General features: G+C 45.9%; 2 protein-coding genes across 4 annotated transcripts; both read left to right on the top strand.

The window, feature by feature from the left end:
• Positions 1–549: 549 nt before the first annotated feature.
• Positions 550–3,780, top strand: LOC124019798 (anoctamin-2-like; the record flags this gene model as incomplete). The annotated part of the gene is made up of 2 exons (XM_046335226.1): positions 550–655; positions 2,549–3,780. Coding segments are annotated over 2 exons (466 nt in total), but the record flags the coding sequence as incomplete, so codon positions are not given.
• Positions 3,781–5,353: 1,573 nt separating this feature from the next.
• On the top strand, positions 5,354–7,650 carry LOC124019802. Of its 3 annotated transcripts, none has more exons than XM_046335235.1 (3): positions 5,354–6,408; positions 6,669–7,031; positions 7,277–7,650. In XM_046335235.1, the coding sequence occupies exons 1-3, from the start codon at positions 5,663–5,665 to the stop codon at positions 7,281–7,283; spliced, it is 1,116 nt and encodes a 371-aa protein (XP_046191191.1). In that variant the 5' UTR covers positions 5,354–5,662; the 3' UTR covers positions 7,284–7,650. The 3 variants fall into 3 exon arrangements, with proteins under 3 accessions (XP_046191191.1, XP_046191190.1, XP_046191189.1); XM_046335234.1 differs by having other exon boundaries at positions 6,669–7,214; positions 7,329–7,650; XM_046335233.1 differs by lacking the exon at positions 7,277–7,650 and having other exon boundaries at positions 6,669–7,270.
• Positions 7,651–8,988: the final 1,338 nt, after the last annotated feature.

The following is an 8,988-nucleotide window of genomic DNA, read 5'->3' as shown; positions in this document are numbered from 1 at the left end:
CTACAGTCTGACCACCTCCATGACTCTGTCCCCTAGACTACAGTCTGACCACCTCCATTATGGCTCTGTCCCCTAGACTACAGACTGACCACCTCCATTATGGCTCTGTCCCCTAGACTACAGACTGACCACCTCCATTATGGCTCTGTCCCCTAGACTACAGTCTGACCACCTCCATTATGGCTCTGTTCCCTAGACTACAGTCTGACCACCTCCATTATGACTCTGTTCCCTAGACTACAGTCTGACCACCATTATGACTCTGTTCCCTAGACTACAGTCTGACCACCATTATGACTCTGTTCCCTAGACTACAGTCTGACCACCATTATGACTCTGTTCCCTAGACTACAGTCTGACCACCTCCATTTTGACTCTGTCCCCAAGACTACAGTCTGACCACCTCCATTATGACTCTGTTCCCTAGACTACAGTCTGACCACCTCCATTATGGCTCTGATCCCTAGAGGGGGTGTCTATCTGCTGTCTGCCTTAGAGAGATCACTAACATACCTAAGACCTCTAGTAACCCCCCTCCCAACCCCCCAGGTATAAGGACTACAGAGAGCCTCCATGGTCAGCTGAAGCCTACCAGTTCTCTAAAACCTACTGGGCCGTCCTTGCTGCCAGACTGGCCTTCGTCATCCTGTTCCAGGTACAGTACCACAAATATCAGGGACACCTATGAACATTTAAACAAGTATTGTATCAGGAGATATTCTGTATGTACAGTACCACAAATATCAGGGACACCTATGAACATTTAAAAATTACTTTAGTCAGGTGATATTCTGTATGTACAGTACCACAGATATCAGGGACACCTATGAACATTTAAAAATTACTTTAGTCAGGAGATATTCTGTATGTACAGTACCAGTCAAAAGTTTGGACACCTACTAGCCACCCTAGCACAGATTTCAATCAGTCTGATGTCTATTGCTCATGTGTTTTGGCCCAATCAGTCTGATGTCTATTGCTCATGTGTTTTGGCCCAATCAGTCTGATGTCTATTGCTCATGTGTTTTGGCCCAATCAAGTCTCTTCTTCTCATTGGTGTCCTTCAGTAGTGTTTTTTTTTGCAGCCATGAGGGCCTGATTCACGCAGTCTCTGAACAATTGTTGAGATGTGTCTGTTACTTGAACTCTATTATTCTAAAATGTAGAAAATTGTTTGTTTTTTAAATTAACTTGAATGAGTAGGGTTGTCCAAACTGTTGACTGGTACTGTATGTAATATCAAACTGACTCTGGAACAGTTACCTGGTACTGTATGTAATATCAAACTGACTCTGGAACAGTTACCTGGTACTGTATGTAATATCAAACTGACTCTGGAACAGTTACCTGGTACTGTATGTAATATCAAACTGACTCTGGAACAGTTACCTGGTACAATGATCAGTGTGGATGGACCACTGTGTTTGAAGTGTGGTTGGACCACTGTGGTTGTAGTGTGGTTGGACCAATGATCAGTGTGGTTGGACAACTGTGGTTGGACCACTGTGGTTGTAGTGTGGTTGGACCACTGTGGTTGTAGTAGTGTTGGACCACTGTGGTTGTAGTAGTGTTGGACCACTGTGGTTGTAGTAGTGTTGGACCACTGTGATTGTAGTGTTGTTGGACCACTGTGGTTGTAGTGTGGTTGGACCACTGTGGTTGTAGTGTGGTTGGACCACTGTGATTGTAGTAGTGTTGGACCACTGTGATTGTTGTTTGGTTGGACCACTGTGGTTGTAGTAGTGTTGGACCACTGTGATTGTAGTGTTGTTGGACCACTGTGATTGTAGTAGTGTTGGACCACTGTGATTGTAGTGTGGTTGGACCACTGTGATTGTAGTGTGGTTGGACCACTGTGGTTGTAGTGTTGTTGGACCACTGTGATTGTAGTGTGGTTGGACCACTGTGGTTGTAGTGTGGTTGGACCACTGTGGTTGTAGTAGTGTTGGACCACTGTGATTGTAGTGTTGTTGGACCACTGTGGTTGTAGTAGTGTTGGACCACTGTGATTGTAGTGTGGTTGGACCACTGTGATTGTAGTGTGGTTGGACCACTGTGATTGTAGTGTTGTTGGACCACTGTGATTGTAGTGTTGTTGGACCACTTGTGTTGCAGTGTGGTTGGACCAATGATCAGTGTGGTTGGACCACTTGTGTTGCAGTGTGGTTGGACCAATGATCAGTGTGGTTGGACCAATGATCAGTGTGATTGGACCACTGTGGTTGCAGGGTGGTTGGACCACTGTGGTTGCAGGGTGGTTGGACCACTGTGGTTGCAGGGTGGTTGGATCACTGTGGTTGCAGGGTGGTTGGACCACTGTGGTTGCAGGGTGGTTGGACCAATGATCAGTGTGGTTGGACCACTGTGGTTGCAGGGTGGTTGGACCACTGTGGTTGCAGGGTGGCTGTATTGTAGTCACAGTGCAGCATTTATCAGATGATTCAGTACATCACCAACCAGTTTAACAAACTCCTGTCTTCTGTTGTCCCTTTGTGCTCCATCCTTCCTTCAATCTCCACCCTGACGTCCACGACGCTGTCTCCACCAGAACCTGGTGATGTTCCTGAGCCTGCTGGTTGCCTGGGTGATCCCAGACGTACCGAAGGACATCAGTGAGCAGCTGAAGAGAGAGAAGACTCTGCTGGTGGATGTGTTTCTCCGGGAGGAGAAGGAGAAGTTCCACCTCCTCCAGAGCCTCTTCTCCTCCAAGGACCAGCGCAGCCAGGGTCACCCCAACACGGCCCACTTCCGTACTCTACCCCTAGGCCTCTCTCAGGGCCTAGGCCAGCCCCCGGGCGGAGAGGGAGGGGAATCCCGGGTGAGATGCAGGGCTGCCAGTTTCAGCCAGTTCACCAGACAGATGTCCATGTCTCCTAGCAACGATGCAGCCCGACACACAGCGGTCTGACACGCCACTGTAGCGGTTGGATACAAACGTTCTTTATCCCCACAGGAGAAGTTCAGACACCAGTGTGGTAGCTACATGGAGTCTGAATGCTCCTCTGAGATCTCTCACCCATGTAGACTTGGTGTTCTCTTTCTGAAGCAGTGTGATGATGGAACATACTGATCATGGACTTGTTCTTCTGGCCGGATAATCTACGTATTCTTGACCATTGTATGTTAATCTGCATGATGAGAAGTGACTGTATAGTTCACCTTAAGGAAAAACACCTTCAGCCTGACGGTCTTCTCTGAGAGAGCTTCCCATGTCTGGAACACACATGGAGCTGCTGTTTACCGTCACCAATAACCTAAAGACATGGCCAACGGACAGTCTGGTGTGTCAACACCATCCCCCAGCTGTGTAGACCTGTGTTCCATGCTGTCTGCTATACAGTCAGGTGTGTCAACACCATCCCCCAGCTGTGTAGACCTGCTTTCCATGCTGTCTGCTATACAGTCAGGTGTGTCAACACCATCCCCCAGCTGTGTAGACCTGCGTTCCATGCTGTCTGCTATACAGTCAGGTGTGTCAACACCATCCCCCAGCTGTGTAGACCTGCGTTCCATGCTGTCTGCTATACAGTCAGGTGTGTCAACACCATCCCCCAGCTGTGTAGACCTGCGTTCCATGCTGTCTGCTATACAGTCAGGTGTGTCAACACCATCCCCCAGCTGTGTAGACCTGCGTTCCATGCTGTCTGCTATACAGTCTTGGCTCTTTTTCTGTCATGCTGTTTGTTTGCTTTTTGTGTTGTTGCTTTCTGTCTGTCTGTGTTACTGGTCATATGTTGCTCTGTCTGTCTGTCTGTGTTACTGGTCATATGTTGCTCTGTCTGTCTGTCTGTCTGTGTTACTGGTCATATGTTGCTATGTCTGTGTTACTGGTTATGTGTTGCTCTGTCTGTCTGTCTGTCTGTGTTACTGGTTATGTGTTGCTCTGTCTGTCTGTCTGTGTTACTGGTCATATGTTGCTCTGTCTGTGTTACTGGTCATATGTTGCTATGTCTGTGTTACTGGTCATATGTTGCTCTGTCTGTGTTACTGGTTATGTGTTGCTCTGTCTGTGTTACTGGTCATATGTTGCTCTGTCTGTCTGTCTGTGTTACTGGTCATATGTTGCTCTGTCTGTGTTACTGGTCATATGTTGCTCTGTCTGTGTTACTGGTTATGTGTTGCTCTGTCTGTGTTACTGGTTATGTGTTGCTCTGTCTGTGTTACTGGTCATATGTTGCTCTGTCTGTGTTACTGGTCATATGTTGCTCTGTCTGTCTGTCTGTGTTACTGGTTATGTGTTGCTCTGTCTGTGTTACTGGTTATGTGTTGCTCTGTCTGTGTTACTGGTCATATGTTGCTCTGTCTGTGTTACTGGTTATATGTTGCTCTGTCTGTGTTACTGGTCATATGTTGCTCTGTCTGTCTGTCTGTGTTACTGGTCATATGTTGCTCTGTCTGTGTTACTGGTCATATGTTGCTCTGTCTGTCTGTCTGTGTTACTGGTCATATGTTGCTCTGTCTGTCTGTCTGTGTTACTGGTCATATGTTGCTCTGTCTGTGTTACTGGTCATATGTTGCTCTGTCTGTCTGTCTGTGTTACTGGTCATATGTTGCTCTGTCTGTGTTACTGGTTATATGCTGCTCTGTCTGTGTTACTGGTCATGTGTTGCTCTGTCTGTGTTACTGGTCATATGTTGCTCTGTCTGTGTTACTGGTCATATGTTGCTCTGTCTGTCTGTCTGTGTTACTGGTCATATGTTGCTCTGTCTGTGTTACTGGTTATATGCTGCTCTGTCTGTGTTACTGGTCATATGTTGCTCTGTCTGTCTGTCTGTGTTACTGGTCATATGTTGCTCTGTCTGTGTTACTGGTCATATGTTGCTCTGTCTGTCTGTCTGTGTTACTGGTCATATGTTGCTCTGTCTGTGTTACTGGTTATATGCTGCTCTGTCTGTGTTACTGGTCATATGTTGCTCTGTCTGTCTGTCTGTGTTACTGGTCATATGTTGCTCTGTCTGTGTTACTGGTTATATGCTGCTCTGTCTGTCTGTCTGTCTGTCTGTCTGTCTGTCTGTCTGTCTGTGTGTTACTGGTCATATGTTGCTCTGTCTGTGTTACTGGTTATGTGTTGCTCTGTCTGTGTTACTGGTTATGTGCTGCTCTGTCTGTGTTACTGGTTATGTGTTGCTCTGTCTGTGTTACTGGTTATATGCTGCTCTGTCTGTGTTACTGGTCATATGTTGCTCTGTCTGTCTGTCTGTGTTACTGGTCATATGTTGCTCTGTCTGTGTTACTGGTTATATGCTGCTCTGTCTGTCTGTCTGTCTGTCTGTCTGTCTGTGTGTTACTGGTCATATGTTGCTCTGTCTGTCTGTCTGTCTGTCTGTCTGTGTGTTACTGGTCATATGTTGCTCTGTCTGTGTTACTGGTTATATGCTGCTCTGTCTGTGTTACTGGTCATATGTTGCTCTGTCTGTGTTACTGGTTATATGCTGCTCTGTCTGTGTTACTGGTTATGTTGTTCTGTCTGTGTTACTGGTCATATGTTGCACTGTCTGTGCTTATTATCTGTCTGTATTGTTATTGGATTTGTTTTTCCCAGGGGCTCTGGTCGAAAATGATCCAGCTCGCTAAAACCATCACCTTTACAGAAATGTTGATAAATGTGTACTGTTCCTGTAAAAAAATAAAACTTAAGAATAATAATTAAAAGGACTGGGTAATGTATAGAATATCAAGGTTCAGAGTGTATAACTGGGTAATGTACATGTTGAGGTCCAGAGTGTATAACTGGGTAATGTATAGAATATCAAGGTTCAGAGTGTATAACTGGGTAATGTACATGTTGAGGTCCAGAGTGTATAACTGGGTAATGTACATGTTGAGGTCCAGAGTGTATAACTGGGTAATGTACATGTTGAGGTTCAGAGTGTATAACTGGGTAATGTACATGTTGAGACCCAGAGTGTATAACTGGGTAATGTACATGTTGAGGCCCAGAGTGTATAACTGGGTAATGTACATGTTGAGGCCCAGAGTGTATAACTGGGTAATGTACATGTTGAGGCTCAGAGTGTATAACTGGGTAATGTATAGAATATCAAGGTACAGAGTGTATAACTGGGTAATGTACATGTTGAGGTCCAGAGTGTATAACTGGGTAATGTACATGTTGAGGCCCAGAGTGTATAACTGGGTAATGTATAGAATATCAAGGTCCAGAGTGTATAACTGGGTAATGTACATGTTGAGGTCCAGAGTGTATAACTGGGTAATGTACATGTTGAGGTCCAGAGTGTATAACTGGGTAATGTACATGTTGAGGTCCAGAGTGTATAACTGGGTAATGTACATGTTGAGGTCCAGAGTGTATAACTGGGTAATGTACATGTTGAGGCCCAGAGTGTATAACTGGGTAATGTACATGTTGAGGCCCAGAGTGTATAACTGGGTAATGTACATGTTGAGGTCCAGAGTGTATAATGGGTAATGTACATGTTGAGGTCCAGAGTGTATAACTGGGTAATGTACATGTTGAGGCCCAGAGTGTATAACTGGGTAATGTACATGTTGAGGTCCAGAGTGTATAAGTGGGTAATGTATAGAATATCAAGGTTCAGAGTGTATAACTGGGTAATGTACATGTTGAGGTCCAGAGTGTATAAGTGGGTAATGTATAGAATATCAAGGTTCAGAGTGTATAACTGGGTAATGTATAGAATATCAAGGTCCAGAGTGTATAACTGGGTAATGTACATGTTGAGGCCCAGAGTGTATAACTGGGTAATGTACATGTTGAGGCCCAGAGTGTATAACTGGGTAATGTACATGTTGAGGTCCAGAGTGTATAACTGGGTAATGTACATGTTGAGGCCCAGAGTGTATAACTGGGTAATGTACATGTTGAGGTCCAGAGTGTATAACTGGGTAATGTACATGTTGAGGCCCAGAGTGTATAACTGGGTAATGTATAGAATATCAAGGTCCAGAGTGTATAACTGGGTAATGTACATGTTGAGGTCCAGAGTGTATAACTGGGTAATGTACATGTTGAGGCCCAGAGTGTATAACTGGGTAATGTACATGTTGAGGTCCAGAGTGTATAACTGGGTAATGTACATGTTGAGGCCCAGAGTGTATAACTGGGTAATGTATAGAATATCAAGGTCCAGAGTGTATAACTGGGTAATGTACATGTTGAGGTCCAGAGTGTATAACTGGGTAATGTACATGTTGAGGCCCAGAGTGTATAACTGGGTAATGTACATGTTGAGGTCCAGAGTGTATAACTGGGTAATGTACATGTTGAGGTGTTAGCATCTGTCACATTTCACAGGTGTTAGCATCTGTCACATTTCACAGGTGTTAGCATCTGTCACATTTCACAGGTGTTAGCATCTGTCACATTTCACAGGTGTTAGCATCTGTCACATTTCACAGGTGTTAGCATCTGTCACATTTCACAGGTGTTAGCATCTGTCACATTTCACAGGTGTTAGCATCTGTCACATTTCACAGGTGTTAGCATCTGTCACATTTCACAAGACGGGGAGACTTTTGGTCCATATTCTTGCCTGTAACTTGGAAAGAGAGGGTGGAGCTCTTCGTTCCAGTTCATTCTATCTCTTCTCTTAAAGCCACATGCAGTTGTTGAAAGTGTATTTTTAAATCATCATCATTGTACGGCTAATAAATCACTGTTTATTTCATGAAAATAACGTCAAATATATTTTGGTCATTTATTTCCCTGAGCCTCATTTTGCCATTGAAATGCTCAGTCTGATCATGTGGCCGTGTTGATATAAATGTAATGTACAGAGCCCTGATTGGCAGATAGGATGGTCCAGACTTGGGATTCCCAAACTCGGTGCTGGGGCCCCTTGGGTGGACCTTTTGGTTTGTCCCCCAGCACTACTCCGCTGATTCAGATAATCACAGCTCGATGATGAGTTGGTTATTTGAATCAGCTGTGTCGTTCAAAAAACAAAGTGTGCACCTAGGGAGGGGGGGACTGACTTTAGAATCTACCCACTTACCCCTTCAAAGTAGGTGGAGGCATATCAGAGGAGATTGGTGGCACCTTAATTAGGGAGGACAGGCTCGTGTTCATGACTGGTATGGATAATGGCACCTACCTACCTAATGGGCTTGCTCCTACCTACCTCTCTGATTTGGTCCTGCCGTACATACCTATACGTACGCTACGGTCACAAGACGCAGGCCTCCTAATTGTCCCTAGAATTTCTAAGCAAACAGCTGGAGGCAGGGCTTTCTCCTATAGAGCTCCATTTTTATGGAACGGTCTGCCTACCCATGTCAGAGACGCAAACTCGGTCTCAACCTTTAAGTCTTTACTGAAGACTCATCTCTTCAGTGGGTCATATGATTGAGTGTAGTCTGGCCCAGGAGTGGGAAGGTGAACGGAAAGGCTCTGGAGCAACGAACCGCCCTTGCTGTCTCTGCCTGGCCGGTTCCCCGTTTTCCACTGGGATTCTCTGCCTCTAACCCTGTTACGGGGCTGAGTCACTGGCTTGCTGGGGCTCTCTCGTGCCGTCCCTGGGGGGGATCGTCACCTGGGTGGGTTGATTCACTGTTGTGGTCGGCCTGTCTGGGTTCCCCCACCCCTTGGGTTGTACCGTGTCGGAGATCTTTGTGGGCTATACTCGGCCTTGTCTCAGGATGGTAAGTTGGTGGTTGAAGATTTCCCTCTAGTGGTGTGGGGGCTGTGCTTTGGCAAAGTGGGTGGGTTATATCCTTCCTGTTTGGCCCTGTCCGGGGTGTCCTCGGATGGGGCCACAGTGTCTCCTGACCCCTCCTGTCTCAGCCTCCAGTATTTATGCTGCAGTAGTTTATGTGTCGGGGGGCTGGGGTCAGTTTGTTTATCTGGAGTACTTCTCCTGTCCTATTCGGTGTCCTGTGTAAATCTAAGTGTGCGTTCTCTAATTCTCTCCTTCTCTCTTTCTTTCTCTCTCTCGGAGGACCTGAGCCCTAGAACCATGCCCCAGGACTACCTGACATGATGACTCCTTGCTGTCCCCAGTCCACCTG

This window comes from Oncorhynchus gorbuscha, unplaced genomic scaffold, assembly GCF_021184085.1.
Source record: "Oncorhynchus gorbuscha isolate QuinsamMale2020 ecotype Even-year unplaced genomic scaffold, OgorEven_v1.0 Un_scaffold_687, whole genome shotgun sequence".
In the NCBI taxonomy this organism is placed as follows: Eukaryota; Metazoa; Chordata; class Actinopteri; order Salmoniformes; family Salmonidae; genus Oncorhynchus; species Oncorhynchus gorbuscha.
The sequence above is the reverse complement of the archived record's forward strand: the minus strand, read 5'-3'. Positions and strand labels throughout refer to the sequence as shown.

Excerpts from the sequence above, each read along its gene's own strand:
- LOC124019802 (XM_046335233.1), top strand. The coding sequence starts at position 5,663 with ATGTATAGAATATCAAGGTTCAGAGTGTATAACTGGGTAATGTACATG. Across the intron at positions 6,409-6,668 it reads TGGGTAATGTACATGTTGAG|GTCCAGAGTGTATAACTGGG; the intron begins GTCCAGAGTGTA and ends TAGAATATCAAG.